This window comes from Pelophylax lessonae (assembly GCF_965119305.1).
Source record: "Pelophylax lessonae genome assembly, chromosome: 6".
NCBI classification, from domain to species: Eukaryota; Metazoa; Chordata; class Amphibia; order Anura; family Ranidae; genus Pelophylax; species Pelophylax lessonae.
Genome location: NC_138773.1, coordinates 33,089,250 through 33,112,632, shown reverse-complemented (window position 1 = coordinate 33,112,632; position 23,383 = coordinate 33,089,250). Strand labels below are relative to the sequence as shown.

General features: G+C 44.0%; 1 protein-coding gene across 1 annotated transcript; it reads right to left on the bottom strand.

Annotated features, from left to right (window-relative positions):
* Positions 1-2,091: 2,091 nt before the first annotated feature.
* On the bottom strand, positions 2,092-20,529 carry LOC309558040 (uncharacterized protein; the record flags this gene model as incomplete). Its single annotated transcript, XM_082260964.1, has 8 exons — positions 20,394-20,529; positions 20,259-20,318; positions 17,942-18,005; positions 9,450-9,639; positions 9,245-9,291; positions 4,018-4,057; positions 3,863-3,929; positions 2,092-2,217 (listed from the first exon to the last, which is right to left on the bottom strand). The coding sequence occupies exons 1-8, from the start codon at positions 20,517-20,519 to the stop codon at positions 2,092-2,094; spliced, it is 720 nt and encodes a 239-aa protein (XP_082117090.1). The 5' UTR covers positions 20,520-20,529.
* Between the last annotated feature and the right edge of the window lie 2,854 nt (positions 20,530-23,383).

Genomic DNA, 23,383 nt, shown 5'->3' with positions numbered 1-23,383 from the left:
TAAACCGAATTATTCTTGTACTGGTCCACCTGCAATAGAGTGTATTCTGATTGGTTGCTTTTTGGTCACTCTTTAATAAAGCCATTAAGGACTTATGAGGAGTGGATTCTTAGATTCAGTTCACTGAAGCCCAACTTGGCCTCTAGTACCAGTTATAACAGAGCTGTCCAATTGGTGGCCCATGGCCTGCTTGCATCGTGAGGAGCCTTTTACAGCTTGTGAGGCCCCAGCTAGACTGTAGAACAAAAAAAGCCTCCTGCTCTCTATTGTGGTGTTTAGAGACTGATGGACCTTCACGATTCCACTCCAGAGACACGTTACACCACCAAGCTTTGCTGCCCTCTTAAATCTGAGGAAGCCCAATATCAAATGTACAAGGAAACAGAGCGCACCAGCCTAGTGGACTACCATTGCAGACCATTCATTAAAAGTAAACAGGTGCTATACTCTTAAACAGTAATATACAAAAGCTCATCAGCCAATTCCAGATCCAGTAACGTGAGATCCGATGCACACGTTTTCTTACATGGGACTAAAACACACGGGTCAAGTAGGGCTGACATGTTTCAAGGGGAGTCCCCCCTTCATCAGGGGTTCTGATGAAGAGGTGACTCCCCTGAAACATGTTAGCCATACTTGACCTGAGTAGTTTATTCCCATGTAAGAAAGTGTGTGCATTGGATCTCACATTGCTAGATCTGAAATCCGTTCAGCTCGTGAAGCCCCAGCTAGACAGTACCAAGACAGGGAGGGGTTGGCAGCAGGATACCAAGTACTGGAACATAGATCTACCTATGTCAGCACTGCAACTGGGGGTAAATTCAACACTTTAAGTCACCAGAAAAGAAATAGAAAAGGAAATTGGGGTGCCTGTTCTGGTCTCCAAAATTTTTCAGAGATTTCTCCTCACTTCCTGTTGTGTTTATCGGGCAGGAAGTGAAGGTAATGGTCTCCAATGGGATAGAGATAGACGCTACCCAAAAAAAAAAAAAAAAAAAAAAAAAAAAAAAAAAAAGGCACACATTTTTGGCCATTAGATATACAGTAATACCTTGGTTTGCGAGTATAATTGGTTCCAGCAGCTTGCTTGTAATCCAAAAACACTCGTATATCAAAGCAAGTTTTCCCATAAGAAAGCATTGAAACTCAGATGATTCGTTCCACAAGCATTTAATGGTATAAATAAAGATATGCGGTTATTATAAAGTACATTACTGTACAGTACAAGTATGCCATCTCCTCTGTTAATCATTAGGTGTCCCTGTGTCCGTGCTGTACATAACAGATGCCGACTTATACTGTATTAGAGCGTCTCTGGCACTGTGAGACTCCTCAGCCCTCTGCTTCTCTCCTCCCCTCCTCCTCAGATGACGTCAGAAGGAGTGATCGGCCCCTCCTGCCGGGGAGAGCAGAGAGACGAGGCGAGAGAGAGGCAGAGAAACGAGGAGACATACAGTAAGCGCAGGGACACTCTGAAACAGTATAAATCGGCATCTTTATATACAGTACAAGCACTGGGACGCATAATGGTATGTAACAGAGGGCATTAACAGAGGGGATGGCATGCTTATAGTGTATAAAACTGCTCGTATATCAAGACCGATTTTTTTTTTTTTTTTTAATGTTGCTCGTCTTTCAAAACGCTTGTAAACAAAGGTACTCGTAAACCAAGGTTTCACTGTATTTTGAATCAAGATGCATGGACCTTCTCAAATGGTGCAAAGAGAAATACAAAAATTACCCACAGCAACCATTCAGGAATCCTTCTTGAGCTAATCAATCTTCAGTAACATAAAACCAGGTTTGTTACTATGACACTTTTATTGAGTCAGCTCAGGTGGTCAGAATATTCTTAAAATTGTAGATGAAGAACCAATTAATAAAAAAGTATTTTATTTGCCACTATGTAGAAAGAAATAAAAAATATAAAATGGGCAAACATTCTATAGCGTACACAGCGAGAGATGAAGGAATTCTGTGCGCGGAGATCATTGGAGCAAGATTCCTGGAATTTTTTTTTTTTTTCGTCAGTTACATAAAAGAAGATTTTTTTTTTTTTTTTTTGCACAGTCTTGCACCCCTGCTCAGGCATCAAATGAAAACAGGGCTGAGTTCATGTTTTGCTATTGGAGAATGGACAACACCTGGACGGATGGGCTGTAGGACTTTCTGGGAGTCGACGTGTCCCGTGGCCATTTGGTGAAGAAGTTCATCCACCTGCAAGAAGTAAAAGTCATTGTGTCAGTAAAGCCCCGTACACACGTACCGATCGTCTGCCGATGATCGTCCGTCTTTTGTCCCCGGAATGTCGGTGTCTGTTGAAAAGTGCAAAGACTGCACAAGACTTTTGTCCGCCGACTACAGCCGATTGCAGAAGTGATGTCACGTAATGGTTAACTTTCCCTGTGTTTTTTCTTTTCTGAGCATGCCCAGTCTTGCAAATCTGAGGTATGTCGGCCAAATTCTGTACTGACTGGCGAACAATCGGCCGTTCTGGTGTCGGCATACAAAAATTTTCATGCTTGCACAACAGACTCTTGTCTGCAGAATGTGCGCTGACATCTGTCGGAGACACCATACTAACAAGCGTACAATCGGCAGATCCTTCGTCCGCCGACGTTTGTATGCCGACGATCGGTACGTGTGTACGGGCCTTTACAATCACTTACTGCCAACCAAAGCCAACATGGCCTAATCTATGCACCATCCGTGGTACGTAATCAAGTGGTGGGAGTTTTTGCCAATAACTTGTCCATTGTTGTGCTTGGTAACTGCAATCAGTTCTACCCTCTGCAGTATCGTACTGTAAGAGCCCAGGCTGATGTGATAACACACTCCCACGAGGCGGGATCATGACAGCCTGTTATCACGTGGTGATGGACTCCCAGGGGGTGGGTCTATGACAGGCTTTGTCAAAAGGAGTGGCTACTGGTGCTGCCACCCATAGCTGTGCACCCACAAATGCTGGCTAGTTTAGATATTTTCACTTAGGGGTGTACTCACTTTTGTTGCCAGCAGTTTAGACATTAATGGTCGTGTGTCGAGTTATTTTGAGGGGACAGCAAATTTATACTGTTATACAAGCTGTACACTCACTACTTTACATTGTAGCAAAGTGTCATTTCTTCAGTGTTGTCACATGAAAAGATAGAATAAAATATATTTAAAAATGTGAGGGGTGTACTTAATTTTGTGATATATATATGCACATAAACATATACGCACACACACACATACCATATACACACCAGGGGCGTAACTACAGGGGTTGCAATCGCTACCGGGCCCCATGCTCCAGGGGGCCCGGTAGCAAACCAGTGGGTGAACTTCTAGGATCTCAAAGGTCACACTTGCGACCGGGCCCTGGCATGTCACCACTGTGGGGAGGCCCCAAGATTGCAGGAAGGGGGCCCACTGCAGATCTTGTGAAAGGATCCTGATGCGGGACCATAATAAAAGGCCATGCAATGAGATTAAAGAGCCCCAGGATTAGTGGGAAGAGCCCCGGGCTTGAAGGGAAGGGCCCCGGCCAGGGGTCTGGGGGGCCCTTCATGGTTTCTTGCATCGGGGCCCTGAAGGTTCTAGTTACGCCTCTGATACACACACTTTATGGATTTACCCGAGACAGGATTAGTATTATATCAGTTTGTTAATCAAGAGTTTAGCTATAACTCTAAGTATTGGAGCCTCCAACATCAGGACAGTCAACTAGCAATTTTACAAGGCAGTCAGCTTTACAGCAGCTTTCACATTTAAAAAAAAAAAAAAAAAAAAAAAAAAAAAAAAAAGAAGCAAAAAAACTAATTTTTAGACTACAAATTATAATTCTATTATATAGGTAGATGTATTTTGACAGTTTTACCTTTTTAGCATACTCCGGGTCTTCTTGTGGCTGGAATCTTCCAGACTTATGACGATGGCGAGATGTGCTGCAGGCAGAAAAATGCACATGACTGAAGGTAAAAGGGACTCCGATGTTTTGGAAAATAAATTTTTACTCATTTGTATACATCTTACCCCATAGAGGTAGACTTTCCAGGGTTCGGACATGATCCATCTGCAGAACAAACAATTATATATTCCATTACAATTAATTTGTAAACTAAAGCCCCGTACACACGCCTCGAAAATCGGCAGGGAATTTTCGTCCGACGACCGAACTGCCGATTTTCGGCTTGTTAGTATGATGCTTCCAACAACCGACTCCGACTTTTCGGCCGAAAAAAATCTGGTGTGCATGCTATAAAATTTTTGTCCGCAGCAGAGGCGTAACTAGAACCTTCAGGGCCCCGGTGCAAGAAACCATGAAGGGCCCCCCGAACTCCTGGCCGGGGCCCTTCCCTTCAAGCATGGGGCCCTTTACTCTCATTGTGGGACCCTTTCACAAGTTCTGCCGTGGGCCCCCTTCCTGCCATCTTGGCGCCTCCCCACGGTGGGGGAATGCCAGGGCCCGGTCGCAAGTGTGACCTTTGTGATCCTGGAAGTTCACCCACTGGTGTCAATAGTTTTTATTTTTTGGTATTTTAATTGCATTATTTTTTATCATTTTATTTTATTTTTTTTACAATGTCACTGACTATGACTCATTCAGAAAAGGAAGGAGCTGGTAAATTACATATTTACCGACCCCTTCCTGGTTCTCTATTGTGACATCCTATCCTATCCAGATGTACAGGGGAGCAGCACAGGCCCCCTGGAGCATGGGGCCCGGTTGCAATTGCAACCCCTGTAGTTACGCCCCTGGTCCGCAGTCAAAACACGTCCGATTTTCCGTCAGTCAGTACAGATTGACAGGGAAAAATCTAATGAGCAAGACTGGAAATGCTCAGAGAAGAAAGAACACAAAGAAAGCAAACCAACACATAACATCACTTCTGAAGTAGAATTTTTGTCGGGCGAGAACATTTCGTGTGCAGTTTAGGCACATTCCAACCAACAAAAAACCACTCTGGACAAAAGACGGACGATCGGTCGGCCGATAATTGTTGCATGTGTACTAGGCTTTAGACTTTCTATTAACTGGATGGCCCAAAATCCTCCAGAGCCATTTTCCCCAATTGCCTGGACATGGTCTGATGGGCCATTTGCATAGGATTCTATTGTGCAACTGCAACTCCTCCCTGTAACCGAAACCATTCCTGAAACATTAACCCCTCATGTAACTCCAACTCTTCCCTTTCTGTAACTTTAACCCTTCCTGAACCCTCAGCTCTTAGCCATCCTGCAACCCCAACACTAAGCCTCAAGTGTAGCCCCAACACTATATCTTCCTATAACCTAACCACCCCTCCCCCCCCCCCCCCCGGTAGCCTTTTACCCTCCTCTGTAACCCCTAACCCCCCCCCCTACAACCCCAATATTAAACCTCCCTTGTAACTCCAACACCAACCCTCCCAACATAACTAAAAACTATAAAGATCTACTCTCCCTGCAAACCTAACCCTCCCTGCAACCCCATCACTGACCCTCAATGTAACCCAAGCCTAACCCGCCACCCCCCCGCCAAAAAAAAAAAAAAAAAAAAAAAAAAAAAAAAAAAAAAAGAAATCCTCTTATCTTCCCTGTAACCAACCCTGTTACCCAAATATTGACCCTCCCTATAACCCCAACACAAACCTTTCTTGTAACCCCAACACCAAGTCCCTCCATGTAATCCCAAAACCAACCCTCCCCTATCTGTAACCATAACTTAGTGTAAACCCAACACCAACCCTCAGTGTAACCCCAACAGGAAGCCCCCCCTGTAACCTCAAAACCAACCCTCCCAATATAACTAAAACCATAAGAATGTTCATATACCTTGGACAAAGTGGGTCTGGCTAGACATGGGACCCATGCGTCTGACTTGGGTTTTATACTTTTGGTTCTGGTTCTTAACCTTCATCTTTGTTTACACAACTTTTGTCATTCATACTCCTAATGGGTTACATGCCTGCCCCCCATATGTGGGGATGTTTTTTCATTAGGTTTTTTAGAACCGTTTCATTCCTGTACTGCTTTGATATTTTCTCAATAAAAATGTATTAAACAAAATAAAACATAAGAATGACTCTCCCTGTAACCCCAACACCAACCATCCCAATATAACTAAACCTATAAGAATAATTCTTCCTGAAACCCTGCCTGTAGCCCAAATACTAACCTGCACTGAACCCCCAAGTCTTACCCTCCCTGTAACCCACTACCAATTCTCCCCAAATAACTATAGGAATTACTCCCCCACACAACTAACCCTCCCCGAAACTCTAAGTCTAAAGCTTCGTACACACGCGTCGAAAATTGGCAAGGAATTTTCGTCCGATGACCGATCTGCCAATTTTCGGCTTGTTAGTATGATGCTTCCGACAACCAACTCTGACTTTTCGGCCGAAAAAAATCTGGTGTGCAGGCTATAAAATTTTTGCCCGCCGTCAAAACACGTCCGATTTTCGTGCAGTCAGTACAGATTTCGACAGGGAAAAATCTTATGAGCAAGTCTGGGCATGCTCAGAGAAGAAAGAACACAAAGAAAGCAATCCAACACATGACATCACTTCTGAAGTAGAATTTTGTTGGGAGAGGAAATTTGTGTGCAGTCTAGGCACATTCCAACCAACACAACACAACTCTGGACAAAAGACGGACGATAGGTCGGCCGATAATCGTTGCGTGTGTACTAGGCTTTACCCTCTCTAACCCCAAACTCCCAACTGTGCCTGTAACTAATCCTCCTTCTAACACTAAACCGCGCAAAAAAAAAAAAAACACACCACACACCATAAAATCTTACCCTCCCTATAACCCTAATTCTCTCGTAGCTCTCGGTAATGCAAGCCAAACTCCTTGTTTAGATGTAGTTACTTCCCCTTCTCTGGTTTTTTTCCTCCCCCAAAGGGCCAACACTTTTGTACCAACAGATATAAGCCCTGTGTTCCTAGAGCCAGCCTCTACTATTCCGCCATAAACCTGTTATTGGAATGTATGGCTTCTGTTCATGATTTTAAACGTAGTCCCAGGCTGAAAGGCTGGTAAGGATTAACATCCAGCCATTGGGAGACAACCATGAGACCGGGTAGCCAATGCTTCCCAGGCCACCTCACTGCCTCTTGTCTGCCCGGAGTACTCCATTTCCGACATATCCTACATGATCTGGGATTGTAGTCTTCTGTGATGCAAATCTAGGATGAAGACTATTGGGAACTGTAGTCATTATCCATACACCAACAAGAAGAGGCAGCTGTGGAATCCCTCCCTTTACTTTTGTCAGGAGTGGACACTTAGAGCCATAGAACATGCTGAGCCCTAGATTGAACTGACTTGGTCCTGAAATTCTAAGATCACTTGCCAACTCCTTATATTATCTTCAAACAACCATAGGGTGTGCAGCCCAATGCATTAGGGTGTGCACCCTAAAGCTCAAAAATACAAGTGTGTGTGTGTGTGTGTGTGTCTACATACAGTGCATTGCGAAAGTATTCGGCCCCCTTGAACTTTGCAACCTTTTTCCACATTTCAGGCTTCAAAACAAAGATATAAAACTGTAATTTTTCGTGCAGAATCAACAAGTGGGAGACAATCATGAACTAAATTTATTGGATATTTCAAACTTTAATAAAAAACTGAAAAATTGGGCGTGCAAAATTATTCAGCCCCCTTAAGTTAATACTTTGTAGAGCCACCTTTTGCTGCGATTACAGCTGTAGGTCGCTTGGGGTATGTCTATCTGTTTTGCACATTGAGAGACTGACATTTTTGCCCATTCCTCCTTGCAAAACAGCTCGAGCTCAGTGAGGTTGGATGGAGAGCGTTTGTGAACAGCAGTTTTCAGTTCTTTCCACAGATTCTCGATTGGATTCAGGTCTGGACTTTGACTTGGCCATTCTAACACCTGGATATGTTTATTTGTGAACCATTCCATTGTAGATTTTGCTTTATGTTTTGGATCATTGTCTTGTTGGAAGACAAATCTCCGTCCCAGTCTCAGGTCTTTTGCAGACTCCATCAGGTTTTCTTCCAGAATGGTCCTGTATTTGGCTCCATCCATCTTCCCATCAATTTTAACCATCTTCCCTGTCCCTGCTGAAGAAAAGCAGGCCCAAACCATGAAGCTGCCACCACCATGTTTGACAGTGGGGATGGTGTGTTCAGGGTGATGAGCTGTGTTGCTTTTACGCCAAACATAACGTTTTGCATTGTTGCCAAAAAGTTTGATTTTGGTTTCATCTGACCAGAGCACCTTCTTCCACATGTTTGGTGTCTCTCCCAGGTGGCTTGTGGCAAACTTTAAACGATACTTTTTATGGATATCTTTAAGAAATGGCTTTCTTCTTGCCACTCTTCCATAAAGGCCAGATTTGTGCAGTATACGACTGATTGTTGTCCTATGGACAGAGTCTCCCACCTCAGCTGTAGATCTCTGCAGTTCATCCAGAGTGATCATGGGCCTCTTGGCTGCATCTCTGATCAGTCTTCTCCTTGTATGAGCTGAAAGTTTAGAGGGACGGCCAGGTCTTCGTAGATTTGCAGTGGTCTGATACTCCTTCCATTTCAATATTATCGCTTGCACAGTGCTCCTTGGGATTTTTAAAGCTTGGGATATCTTTTTATATCCAAATCCAGCTTTAAACTTCTCCACAACAGTATCTCGGACCTGCCTGGTGTGTTCCTTGTTCTTCATGATGCTCTCTGCGCTTTAAACGGACCTCTGAGACCATCACAGTGCAGGTGCATTTATACGGAGACTTGATTACACACAGGTGGATTCTATTTATCATCATTAGTCATTTAGGTCAACATTGGATCATTCAGAGATCCTCACTGAACTTCTGGAGAGAGTTTGCTGCACTGAAAGTAAAGGGGCTTAATAATTTTGCACGCCCAATTTTTCAGTTTTTTATTTGTTAACAAAGTTTGAAATATCCAATAAATTTCGTTCCACTTCATGATTGTGTCCCACTTGTTGATTCTTCACAAAAAATTACAGTTTTATATCTTTATGTTTGAAGCCTGAAATGTGGCAAAAGGTCGAAAAGTTCAAGGGGGCCGAATACTTTCACAATGCACTGTATATATGGCTCCGGCACATGGATCAACCTGCACAGTGAAATTGGTAAGAGAAGTGTGCAAGTCCTTCTTGGCAGAGCTGTTAAGAGGAAGACTTGCCATCTTTCAGCTGGCACACAGAGCAATAAAGCAAGTGCACATGGGGCGATGTGTTTCCCCAGGCACACCTGGCACACCCTATGCAAACATCTATGACACATACCTTCCAAAATTGACTTTTGCTGGAGCCGGGACTCCTTCTCCTGATTTCTAAACCAAAATATTAAGACAGGATATTGATTTCAGTTGATTAAAATCCAAAATGTCAATATTGTAAATAATAAAAGTATTAGGCCAAGCAATAATGTATTGCCCGGGTAGTTTTGTTTGTGTAATCTGGATGGGGGGGGGGGGGGGGGGGGACTAACCTGTCCATGCAGTCACTACAGACGAGGTTGTCCTGTAGCCCGGGTGGAGTGGGGACGGAGGAAGGAGCAAGGTGCAGAGGGATATAAGAGCCATGGCTCATAAGGCAAACCCGGCCACAGCGCAGAGTTAGGAGGAACCAATGATCAATGGTCAACTGCTGTCCATGGACCACACACCAGCCTCGTCCTCCTGAAAAACAGACAAAAAAAAAAAAAAAAAAAAGAAGAAAAACATTCCACCAGTGATGATGATTTGCCACACCTAATGTTCAGAAGTCATAAGAAATACTACATACCAGAAAGACTGTCGGTTATAACTGCAGCTCACAACTCTGTAAGGGCCAAAACCCTCTCTTCCAATGTGCTGCCCTGTAGTAACGTGTGCATTACTACAACATACATTAGGAGTGCATGTGTTGTGGTGCCATTGATTTTAAACCGCGCCTCAATGCACTAGGGCAGGGGTCTCTAAACTTTCCAAGCAAAGAGCCCGTTTACTGTCCTTCGGGCTTTGGGGGGTGGACTGTGACCAGTGGGAGTAGAGAATGCTCCACCATCAGTTCCCAGTCATTGGTTTTAATGGAATGATTAGTGTCCCTTGTTAATAGGGAAGGCAGTACCCCATTGATGGTGTCAATGGGAGGAATGGTGCCCCATCTTTGGTGTCAGTTGGCGGACAAATACCCCAGGGGTCAGATAGAGGCAAGCAAAGGGCCACATCTGGCCCCCCGGCAGCAGTTTGGAGACCATTGCACTACACTGCTCCAATGCACATGCTGCAGTGCACCAAAACCTATAGTAACACTACTACACATGGTGGTGCATGGTGTTGCCAAAAACAGTGCATGGCCTTTTTTGGACATTTTGGCTCATCGCCAGTCCATTCAGTTTAATAGGCTGCTTTAATGTAATGCACACGCAGTATATTAATGCAAAATACCAGGGCATCAAGGTCTGTTCTACTCTGACCAGAGAGAAGGTATTATAAATACCCACTCTCTTGTAGCATCAGAAAGAACAGCCTGGGGCCATTCTGTTGGGCCACATATTTGATACATGCCTCATATTTGTATCCTTTCCTTTTTGGACCTGATGGGTACAGGTTTAAAGTAAAAAACGGAAGATTGCACATTATCTTCACCAAACATTTTATTTCAAACTAGCACAGGACACTGACGCAATTCCTCTATGACAAAAGTGTATTGAGAAATACAGTAAAACCTTGGATTGAGTGCAACTTGGTTTGAGAGCAGTTTGCAAGTCAAGCACAATTTGATAAAATTTAACTTGATAAACAAGCAATGTCTTGATATACGAGTAGCGTCCTGTCACAACTGAGTATAAAACAGAAGAGAGGCACCTCTAAGTGTAGCATTATGGTTACATTTAACCGTTTGCCGACCGCCGCACGACTATTTACGTCGGCAGTCAGCCCCTCACAGGCAAAGCGACGTAGGGCTACGTCGCTAGCCTGTAAGGGTTTTGGGAGCGAGCGCGATGTCCGCCGGGCACTTGCGATCGTCTGTTACACCGGAAGAAAGGCAGGCGGCTAATGTAAACAAAGCCGTGTAGTATGGTAAGCAACGGGTTAAGTTGCTGTCTGCAAAATGTTACAATTATGTATATGTCTGGGAGCTGGGTGTGGCTGAAGTTAGTTGCATGCTGATGTGCAGTAAATAAAGAAGCAACCTGTACAGCTTGTCTGTGTTAATACACTACATTTTGGCAACGAGGATGGCTAGCTTTCTGGATTTACCGGCTATCGGACCGTTTGATGTGTCTGGAGACCACACTAGTCTCTCACAGCGCTGGGACAAGTGGAAGAAGGGATTTCAGCTCTATGTTATAGCCACAGGAGTGACTGCACCTGCTCAGAAGAGAGCCATGCTGCTGCATCTAGCTGGACCTCAAGTTCAGGATATTTTTGAAACCCTGGGAGCGACAGGGGAAGATTCAGACTATGAGACAGCCATGAATAGACTGAGTGAGTACTTTGAGCCAAAGAAAAATATTCCCTATGAAAGATATAAGTTTAGACAGGCTGTGCAAGAACCGGGAGAAACCACAGACAGTTATGTGACTAGGCTGAAATATCTGGCAAAGTCTTGTGATTTTGGGACTGTAACTGAGGAGATAATCAGAGATCAGGTCATAGAGAAATGCACATCTGTGCACCTCAGGAGGAGATTATTGAGAGAACCTAGTCTCACACTTACTAGTCTGCAGGAGATTGCAAGAGCCATTGAACTGTCTGAGCTCCAGGCTCTGCATATTGAAACCAAGAACACTGCATCTGTCAATACAGTCTCCAAACCTACCTATAATAATAGGAATATCTGTAGTAGGAAAGAGAGTTTTCCAAAGAGGACTTTACATATCACCTGCAATAAATGTGGCAGGGCGGGACACACAAGTCGGGACTGCACTGTGGTACAGAATAAAATGTGCTATGCTTGTGGAAAGACAGGTCATTTTGCAGCTGTGTGTAGAAGTACAACCAGAGATAACAAAACCAAAGGACAATCTGCACAAGTAAATGTTATAGCCGAGGATAAAAAGAGAGTGCTCCTGACTGTGAATTTATATTCTCCCTGTGTTCTCTGCAAGCCGGGACATTAACCATTAAGATTGGAAATACAGATGTGTCAGTGTTGATTGACTCTGGAGCTACATGAAATGTTATGGACTTGGCTTCTTGGCACAGTCTTAATGGCAGAGAAAATCACCTTAAATTGTGTAACACCACTAAACAGATTTATACTTATGGCTCCAGTACACCACTGCAACTTAAAGGCAAATTTTATACCTCTGTTCAAACACATGAGACTGGTCCTCCATTGCAGACCGAATTCTATGTTGTAGATGGCACAGGGTCGCCTCTGCTTGGTCGTCAAACCGCAATGGCACTAGGGGTGTTACAGATTGGCCGTGATGTAGGCAGCGCAAGAGTGAATATGGTGTCTCCTGCTATTTCTGCATTGAAAGAGGAATTTAAAGATTGCTTCTCTGGGTTTGGAAAATTAAAGGATTTTCAGTTGGAGCTTCACATTGATCCACATGTAAAGCCTATTGCACAGCCAGTACGCAGACTTCCTTATAGCCTGAGATCACCTGTTGAGCACAAACTGGCAGAGCTGCTAGACCTTGACATTATTGAACCTGTGGAAGGGCCCACTCCGTGGGTATCGCCGTTAGTTGTTGTACCAAAGGGCACAGATATTCGGATTTGTGTGGACATGAGATGTGCTAACCAAGCTGTGCAGAGAGAGAGACATCCAATTCCCACTATTGAAGATGTTCTGCATGCAATGAATGGGGCAAGTGTCTTCAGTAAACTGGATTTGAAATGGGGTTATCAGATTGAATTGACCCCAGCATCTAGAGTCATCACTACATTTGCAAGCCATAAAGGTCTTTTTAGATACAAGAGGTTGATGTTTGGCGTATCGTCCGCACCGGAGGCCTATCAACATGTGATTCAGCAAGTGCTACATGGTTGTGAAGGCACGCATAACATTTCTGATGATATAATTGTGTGGGGAACAAGCACACAGGAGCACGATGAACGTCTCCGTGCAGTGCTAAATCGCTTGAAGGAGAAAGGGTTAACATTAAATGAGAAGAAATGCACATTTCAAATGAATAAAATGACTTTTATGGGCCATGTGCTGTCTGACAGGGGCATTGGTCCGGAGGACTGTAAAATTAAAGCTGTGTCTGATGCCAGAAATCCTGAAAACCCTGCAGAAGTACGTAGTTTTCTTGGGCTAGTGAATTACTGTGCCAAGTTTATTCCAGATATGGCGACTGTCAGTGAACCTTTGAGAGTGTTGACTCGCAAAGCAGTCCCGTGGAAGTGGGGCTTTTTGGAACAAGGTGCATTTGATGAACTTAAGAGACGGCTGACTTGCGCCACAACTTTGGCTTATTTCAATCCTACTGCACACACCCAAGTTATTGTCGATGCTAGCCCTGTGGGGTTAGGCGCCATCTTGGTTCAGAGACAATGCACAGGCGATTACAGGCCTATTCAGTATGCAAGCAGATCCCTCACTGATGTAGAGAGACGTTATTCTCAGACCGAGAAAGAAGCTTTGGCTGTTGTTTGGGGATGTGAAAGGTTTCACACCTATCTCTACGGCCTTGATTTTGAAATCATCACAGACCACAAGCCTCTGGAAGTGATATATTCGCCACGCTCAAAACCATCCGCCAGAATTGAGAGATGGGTTCTCAGATTGTTACCATATCGCTTTACAGTGCGGTACAGACCTGGACCGATTAATGCAGCAGATGCACTTTCCAGATTGCCTCAGTCTTCTGCACCTGTTCATAACCTGGCAGAAGAGTACATTCGTTTTGTGGCTACCAACGCCATGCCTCAGGCATTGACACCGCGGGAGGTTGAAGAATTGTCATCTGTGGATCCGGAAATTGCTCGGTTGAGAAAATGTGTAAGACAAGGGGTTTGGGTGGATTGTGACCCAAGCTATCACAGAATCAAACAAGAGCTGAGTATTGCAGGACAACTAGTTCTACGTGGCAATCGTATTGTGATGCCTAAAGATTTACGGAAACGTACATTACATTTAGCCCATGAGGGCCATCAAGGCATTGTACGCACCAAACAAAGATTACATGAGAAAGTCTGGTGGCCAGGAATTGACAAGGATGTGGAACGTTTGGTTTCTTCATGTCGAGCATGTCAGTTGGTGGGCAGCAAACCTAAACCAGAACCAGTAACTCACACTGTTCTACCTGAGGGACCATGGGAAGATTTAGCCATTGATCTGTGTGACATTCCATCTGGACACCATCTTTTAGTTGTTGTGGACTATTATTCAAGGTGGCAAGAGGTGGTAGTTCTCACTAAAGCTACATCATCAACTGTAATTGAGGGGTTGGAGAGCATTTTTGCATCTCATGGGTTGCCTAAACGGATTGTGAGTGATAATGGTGCCCAATTTACTTCTCAGGAATTTCAGGATTATCTGAAATCAAATGCTATTGAACATCATCGTACAACTCCATACTGGCCACAGGCTAACGGGGAAGTGGAACGCCAGAATCGAACCTTGCTGAAAGCTTTGCGGATTGCTCATTTAGAGAGAAGAGACTGGAAAAAGGAACTGACGTTTTCTTTTGGCTTATCGCACAACTCCGCATACTGTCACTGGCGTTAGTCCTGCGGAACTTCTTTGTGGTCGCAAATTCAGGACAAAATTGCCAGACATTGGGGGTCTTCCTACAAGTCAGAAACCTTTTTGGCATATTGATGAGGAAAGGAAGATCCGGGCTGCACAGTATGCAAACCACCGCCGCCATTGTCAACCTAGTGGCCTTCAACAGGGTGATAAGGTGTTGCTTCAAAGTGATCGGTTTAACAAACTGGCTCCGTCCTTTGAACCTGAGCCTTATGTTGTAAAGGAGAAAAGAGGTACTCAAGTGGTTTTAGAGGATTTAGATGGACACACAAAAGTGCGTAATTCCTCATTTGTGAAGAAATTTATTGAGTCAGAAGGTCAAGTATCGGAAGATGGCGAACAGGCAAAGAGTAGTGATGATACTGCCAGTGATCCAGACTTCAATCCACAACCATCCACATCGGAATGGCCAAGAGAAAAACGAGCAACAAATCCACCGGCCTACCTTAAGGACTATGTGTATAGTCAGGAGTTTATAGGTTACATTTTTAGTTGTTCATCCATGCATTTTGTTAATCCTATTAATACGTTGTGCATGTTATGTTTTATTCAAAGAGAGGAGGGAATGTAGTATGGTAAGCAACGGGTTAAGTTGCTGTCTGCAAAATGTTACAATTATGTATATGTCTGGGAGCTGGGTGTGGCTGAAGTTAGTTGCATGCTGATGTGCAGTGAATAAAGAAGCAACCTGTACAAGCCTGTCTGTGTTAATACACTACAGCCGCCTGTCATTCTTCCCTGTGTAAGAATGGAGATCAGATGGTTCTACTATGTAGGACCGTTGATCTCTGTTCTTACACCAGTAGCCACAGCCAATCACAGTTAGAAGCACGCCCCTAGGACACACTTAACCCCTCCCTCTCCAATACAGTTAACTCCTTCACTGCCAGTGTCATTTTTACAGTAACAGTGCATATATATATAGCACTGATTACTGCAGTAATGTCACTGGTAACCCCAAAAGTGTCAAACATTTCAGTCATGGGTCCGATCTGTCCGCCGCAATGTCGCAGTTCCGCGCAAAAAAAAAAAAAAATATACAAAAATCTTTCCCTTCGTTTTAGTAAACGCGATAACTTTTGCGCAAACCAATCAAAATACGCTTTTTGTGATTTTTTTTTTACCAAACATATGTAGCATAAAACAAAATTGGCCGAAAAGGTAAAAATCGCACAGGTTATCAAATGCCACTAAAAGAAAGCTCCGTTTGTGGGAAAAAAAAAATGACGTCAAATTAGTTTAGGTACAGCGTCGCACGACAGCGCAATTGTCCGTTAAAGTCACGCAGTGCCGAATCGCAAAATAGGCCTGGTCAGGAAGGGGGTAAAATCTTCCGGGGCTTAAGTGGTTGATGAAGGTACAACTTTTAGCAGCTCACATGGTGGATGAATATAACAGGCACATCCAAGTATGCAGGCATCCGGGGTAAAGCTATCCACATAGACCATCCTCCACACCGCTATAAACATCATCCCTTCCACACTGTACTCCACGAGCATTTCAAGCCTCGCTTTCAGATTGCAGGGTAGTCTTACCGGTCACGATTGCAGACAGACATCAGTGAGAGCCGGTTGTGGAAGAGGATGGTCTATGTGGACAGCTTTCCCCCAGATGCCTGCATGCTTAAGGCCCGTACACATGATAAGAAAATCTGTAGGGAAAATTCGTCCGACGACTGATCTGACGATTTTCGGATTGTTAGTATGGTGCTTTCGACAGCCAACTGCGACTTTTCGGCTGACAAAATCCTGATGTGCAGGCTATAAAATTTTTGTCGTGCGTAATACAACGTCCGATTTTCGTCTCATTAGTACAGATTCCCACGGAAAAAAAATCTTAAGAGCAATACTAGGCATGCTCAGAGACAAAGAACACATACAAAGCAATCCAACACATGACATCACTTCTGAAGTAGAATTCTGTCGTACGGTAAAATTCGTATGAAAATAACCTCTTCACTTTCCACATCAGACTAGCATGCCACAAAAAACGGACGACAGATCGTTTGATAATCTGATCGTGTGTACAGGGCTTTAGATGTGCCTCTTTTAATCATCAACCATGTGAGTTGCTAAATGTTGAACCTTCATTAAAACGTAACCATATTGCTACACTTTGAGGCGCCTCTTCTCTTAGAGCCGGTTCACACTGAGGCGACACGACTCTGTACTACTTCGGGGGCGACTTGTGCATTCCCATGCACCACGACTTCGGGGCGACTTCACATAATGGAAGTCTATGCAAGTCGCTCCGAGGTCGCCCCGAAGTAGTACAGGACCCTTTTTCTAAGGCTGGCCATACATGTTCAACTTTTTTTGTACAGTTTTCTGGTAGATCTACCACAAACCACATAATGTGAGGTCAAAGCTAAACAACACTTTCACTTGTATCTAATTAGGCAGGACTTTGTACTACATACTTGAAGGTAAATTTCAAGAAAATTGGACAGAAAATTGGAACATGTATGGCCAGCCTAAGTCGGAGCGACTTGTGTCGCTCCTATTAGAACGGGTCCTGTAGCGGTCAATAGACCGCGAGGGAGCGCGACTTGTCAGGCTGACAAGTCGCGCTAGTGTGGACCGGCTCTTATGCTCTGTAGATCCTGCTGGATTTTACTTCTAATCCCCTTGTGGAGGCGCCATTTGTGGATGGACATTTTATGGTCACACAATCTTTCCCATTGCTATAATCTTTTTATATGGACTATAAACTGAAGGATTTCTGAATAAATGGTTGTGCAACGAATCCTCTGAGTTTCCATTATTTCTCATGGGGAAATTTTCTTTGATATAAAAGAGTGCTTTGGATTACAACCACATTTCTGGAAGGAATTATGCTCGTAATCCAAGGTTTTATTGTAATGAACTTGTGCCAACTTGGAATGAAATAAGTTTAGTAAATTTCTTTACTTGGATTTTATCAAAGCTGGGAAGGAGCCTAGATCTGCCCCAAATTTCTGCTTGGCTGCCTGTGAATTGACCAACCTAGAGCAAGCGTTATAGTATGATATATACACTAATGTCTACAGGGCATACATTGGGCCATTGGCACAGTGTGTTGCCCACCAACATGCAACTCAGTGGTATCCTGAGAGACAAGGAAAGAAAAAAATAAAATGAAAGAAACAGAATTTTTTATTAAGCAACGCATCAAGAAAACGAATTGAAGACTACTCCTTTTTCGACAGGTCTCCCTTGAGAAACTCTGAACAGGGCAACAACACTTCTACCGGTGGGTTCATTTGCTGTATGTAGGGACTGTGTAAAAGGGGGTATCAAAAGGTCTTACCTGCCAGCTCCAGCTGACTTTCATTCTGCGGTGCAGGAGGAGGTGGAGGAGTCTGAAGAGGCTTCTGTCAAAGAAAACATGTCATCACACATAAACCATGCAAGAGGAGTAGACCTGGAGATAAGTGTACGAAGGTAGAGGGAACATATACTTCGTGGTACAAACACAAGTTGACTGATACATTGCACAGGGCTAAGAAAGGTGGAGTAACTGAGGCCCCTGGGGACTTTACCTACACGACAAAGGTGAGTACAGCATACCGGACCAAGTGGCACCAACAAAGAGGAGAATTACATCAAAGCCACACACCTAAGTAGGTGGTATATTTCTAAGGTGGCCATTTGTAGATTAGGGCCACTCTTGGATTCTTAAGCTGGATACACACTATCCAACTTTTGTGGTCAGATTTCCTTCAGATTTACCTTTTCTATGTAGTGCAAGGGCCTGCCAGATTGCATACAAATTGAAATTGTTTAGGTTTGACCTCATATTATATGGTTTTGGTAAATCTAAAAGGAAAAAGTCTTCAGAAAATCTTATAGTGTGTATGGCCCATTATATAGAAAATGGACGGCAGAAAAAAAAAGACAGTAGTCCATCGAGTCTGCCCATTTTTTTCTTTTTTTGTATGTCGAGTATAGATCTAGGTTTATCCCAAGCATGTTTGAATTGGTTTACTGTTGACCGTCTCACTACCTCTGCTGGATGTTTATTGCAAGCATCAACTACGCTTTCTGTAAAATAACACTTTCTAAGATTACTTTTGAACTTTCCTCCAGTTAGTTTGATGTCATGTCCCCTTGTTGCTGTGATTTGGAGGGTCCCAGGAGGACGAGGACATGCCAACACTTTAAGGTTCCTAGAATAGAACATAATACTTGGAAAGTCTCAGAAGAGACACCAACACTTAGCTGGTCTCAGAAACGCAGACAAGCCGACATCCATGTCTTTATGGACCTTGCTTTGTGCACTGGTCCAAATCATTTGGTGGAAGGAGGGATTGGTCTGGGGTTGTTTTTCAGGGCTTGGGTTTAGCCCCTTAGGACCAGAATACACGATAAGAAAAATTGGGCCAAAATTTCCGTTGGGCGAAGGATCGGCCGATATTCTACTCATTAATGCCCAGCCATCAGTAACTGATATTGTGAACGAAAAATCCCGTTTGAAAAAAATGAAAAATTCTGTCGTCTCGTTTGCGAACGAACGATATTCTATACGTTGGTGTTAAGGTCGTTCTTTTAAAATCTGTAGAACATCACGCATGCACTGTTTCGATGGTCGGCGGTCACACGGTCGGGTGATATTCGGCTTGTGTATGTTGGCAACATTTTCGACCAAGGAACACTTTTTCATAAGTCGGTGGTCGAATGATCGGGCGAAATTCGGCCCGTGTATTCCAGCCATTAGTTCCAGTGAAGGGACTCTAAGGCGTCAGCATACCAAGACATTTTGGACAATTTCATGCTCCCAACTTTGTGGGAACAGTTTGGGGATGGCCCCTTCCTGTTCCAACATGACTGCGCAACAGTGCACAAAGCAAGGTCCATAAAGACATAGATAAGGGAGTTTTGGGTTGGGTGGTGCACTTCTGGAAGAATGGTCAAACATTCCCATAGACACACTCCTAAATCTTGTGGACAGCCTTCCCAGAAGAGTTGAAGCTGGTATAGCTACAAAGGGTGGGCCAACTCAATATTAAACCCTATGGGCTAAAGGCCCGTACACACAAGTCGAAATTCGGCCGGGAATTTTCGTCCGATGACCGATCTGCCGATTTTCGGCTTGTTAGTATAGTGCTCTCGACAACCGACTCCGACTTTTCGGCTGACAAAAATTCTGGTGTGCAGGCTATAAAATTTTTTGTCCACCCGTCAAAACACGTCTGATTTTTGTGCAGTCAGTACAGATTTCGACAGGGAAAAAATCTTATGAGCAAGACTAGGCATGCTCAGAGAAGAAAGAACACAAAGAAAGCAATCCAACACATGACATCACTTCTGAAGTAGAATTCTGTCGGACAACAAAATTCGTGTGCAGTAGAGCACATTCCAACCAACAGACACCACTCTGGACAAAATACGAACGACTGGTCGGCGGAAATTCGTTGCGTGTGTACGAGGCTTAAGACTGGGATGCCATTAAAGTTCATGTGCATGTAAAGGCAGGCGTCAATACTTTTGATAATATAGTGTATATACAATAAGCAAGTGCCTCCTTACAAATGGCAAAACTTCAGACAGCTGTACCTCAAAAAGGGCCGAATAGTCCCGGGCTGGAGCAGACATGAATAGGAGGCGTGTGTTTGGGTTTGACTTACCTTGCTGCTGTTTGCAGATTGTTTGAGGTGATCCTTCAGCCTCTGGATAAGCTCCGTGTTCTACAGACAGAAAGATAGTCAATGCCCTACTCTAGACCTTTTATGCAAAGCATCCTCACCAAGAAGAGGACTCACCTTTCCCCCTCCGCCCAGGCCAAGCTTCTTGCAGTATTGCTGCAGCTGCGCCCTCTTCAACATTTGCAGGGAGGAAGGGGTTAGATCCAGAGTCAGCTCAGGGACCGGTTTCCTCTGTCGGGGCATGGCGGACCTAGCAATGGCTGAAAAAACATACAGAGCATTGCACAGCAGATTCACTTATCTACAGGATTGGTCAAAATTATCAAGGCATTTTCAACTGGAAGATGCAACTCTCTGTAGCTTGAACTGGACTAAAGATGGCCAGCATCATCTAGCCCTTCCTTTCCTCCCCAGCCTGATTGTCCCTCACAAAGATGTATAGTAACTAAGTAGAACTACTTCACTACTGTACTTAAGTATCGAAAGGCGGTATCTGTACTTTCCTAGAGTAGAATTTTTTTCTCCTACTTCCACTTTTACTTCACTACATTTTTTCAATGATTTCAATACTTCTACTCCAGTATTTTTTTTTTGTGCTGCATAGTTACTCGTTACAATTATAAAAATTACCACTGCCAGAACAGTAGATGGCAGGTTTCATGAAGCTCAAAACATGTGTATTATCAGCGCATACGAAAATAAATGCTACTGTATGTATAAATAAAAGCTGCATTTGAAATAATAAAAAACAATATGATGTTCAAACTTTTGACTTCTTTCTTTAACCACTTAAGCCCCTGGAGGATTTGGCTGCTAAAAGACCAGGGTTTTTTTTTTGCGATTTTTTACTGCGTGACTTTAACGGACAATTGCGCGGTCGTGCGATGCTGTACCTAAACGAATTTGACGTCCTTTTTTTCCCACAAACAGAGCTTTCTTTTGGTGGTATTTGATCACCTGTGCGATTTTTTGATCATGCGCTATAAACAAAAAAAGAGCGTCAATTTTGCAAAAATAACAATATTTTTCACATTTTTTATATGAAATTCCCCCCCAAAAAAAAAATGTAAAAATCAAAATTTTTTAACATTTTCGGCCAATTTGTTTTATGCTACATATGTTTGGGGAAAAAAAAAAAAAAAAAAAAAATCGGAAAAATCGTATTTTGATTGGTTTGCGCAAAAGTTATCGCGTTTACTAACAAAGGGAAAGATTTTTGTCATTTTTGGTGTTTTTTTTTTTAAACGCGTAATGGCGGCGATCTGCGATTTTTTTTCGGTACTGCGACATTGCGGCGGACAGATCGGACCCTTGACTGACATTTGACACTTTTGGGGTTACCAGTGACCTTACTACAGTAATCAGTGCTATACATATGCACTGTTACTGCAAAAATGACACTGGCAGGGAAGGGGTTAACTGTATTGGAGAGGGAGGGGTTAAGTGTGTCCTAGGGGCGTGCTTCTAACTGTATAGGGACATGGCTATTGGTGTAAAAACAAAGATCAACGGTCCTACATAGTAGAACCGTCTGATCTTTATTTTTACACCAGGGAGAATGACGGGCGGCTTGTTTACATAAGCCGCTCCGCCTTTCTCCCTTCACCGGAGCGATCGTGAGTGACCGGCGGACGATCGGGTCCGCCGGTCACACGCACTGACTTGTCAGTGAACAAGGCGGGGCGGGCGCGCGCGCGCCCGCCCGCAATTGGCTCTCAAGTCAGTGACAGGCAAGTAAAGTACCGATACGTCACTCTGCCTGGCCGGGGCTGACCGCCGCAGTATATAGTCGTGCGGCGGTCGGCAACCGGTTAATAACTACATAACACAGTACTTGTACTTTCAATACTTGAGTAGCAATTTTTTTTTTCAAAACTACTGGTACTTGTACTTTCAGTACTTGAGTAGCAAAATTTTTTAAAAAAACTACTTGCAATACTTAAGTACAAAAAATGTTGAATACTTTAGTACTTCTACTCAAGTCACTTTTTGATCGAGCACTTCCACTTCTACTCAAGTCATTTTTTGATCGAGCACTTGTACTTTTACTCAAGTATGGGTTTCGAGTACTTTATACAACTCTGCCCCCCTCCCCCTTTCATTCATTGGTTTTTCATTTTTCAATCATGGAAGGGAAGCATCACATGAGGCCGTTACCTAGGGAGGTCTGCATGCAAATGAAGCTTACCTGGGATCACCCACTCCTCCAGACTGACAAGCGCCTGTCAAGCCATTTTGAAATTTGCTTAAAGCGGAGCTTCCATCCCACCTCCGGTGCCACATTTGGCAACTTTCGGGGGTGGGGGGGGGGGGGATAAATCTCAAACAGGTACCCACTCCCACTTCCGTGTAAGGTCGCTGCGGCCCCTCCTCCTTCCCCCCCCCTGCTGCCTTCTGGAAGACACAAAAGACAGCAGGACCATTCAGAAAGCGCAGCGTGACGCATGCGCAGTGGGAAACCAGCTATAAAGTCACAAGGCTTCACTTCCCGTTTCCCTTAGTAAGGATGTAGGCGTCTGCACCCAAAGCCGATGAATGGATCGGCTTGGTGTGCCGACATCACGGATACCAGGACAGGCAAGTCCTTAGAATTAAAAGTCAGCAGCTACAGTATTTGTAGCTGCTGACTTTAAAATGAATACAGGCAGGAACCCCTCTAACTCCTCTCCAGAGCCAGCCTATCATCAGGAATGAGGGCTCCTAAGAGGAGTACAGAGGAAGGGTGCTGCAAGGTTTTCAGGAAGTTATGTACAGCACCCTGCTGCCCCCCCCCCTCAATCAGCCATGATGTGCCCGCATTGCATAAAGAAGCACATAGATCCAGCGATGGTATCACTTGGTCTAAAATAAGGCATGTTATGAAAATGGCAATATTTTATTTGAAACTACAATCACCAAGATGGTAAGAAAGACAAAAAGGAGGAACCAGTGAAAACAAAATGTAAGCAGATTAAGCATTTTCCAACCGCCCGCCGCAGTTTTACTGCCACAGGCTGGCTAGGCTGCGTGAAACAACGTAGCCCCTACATTGGTCGCACATAGTGCTTGGGGGGCGAGCGCACGCCATCGCGCTCCCGCCCCCACTAGGCAGCTGGGATGCCGATGCA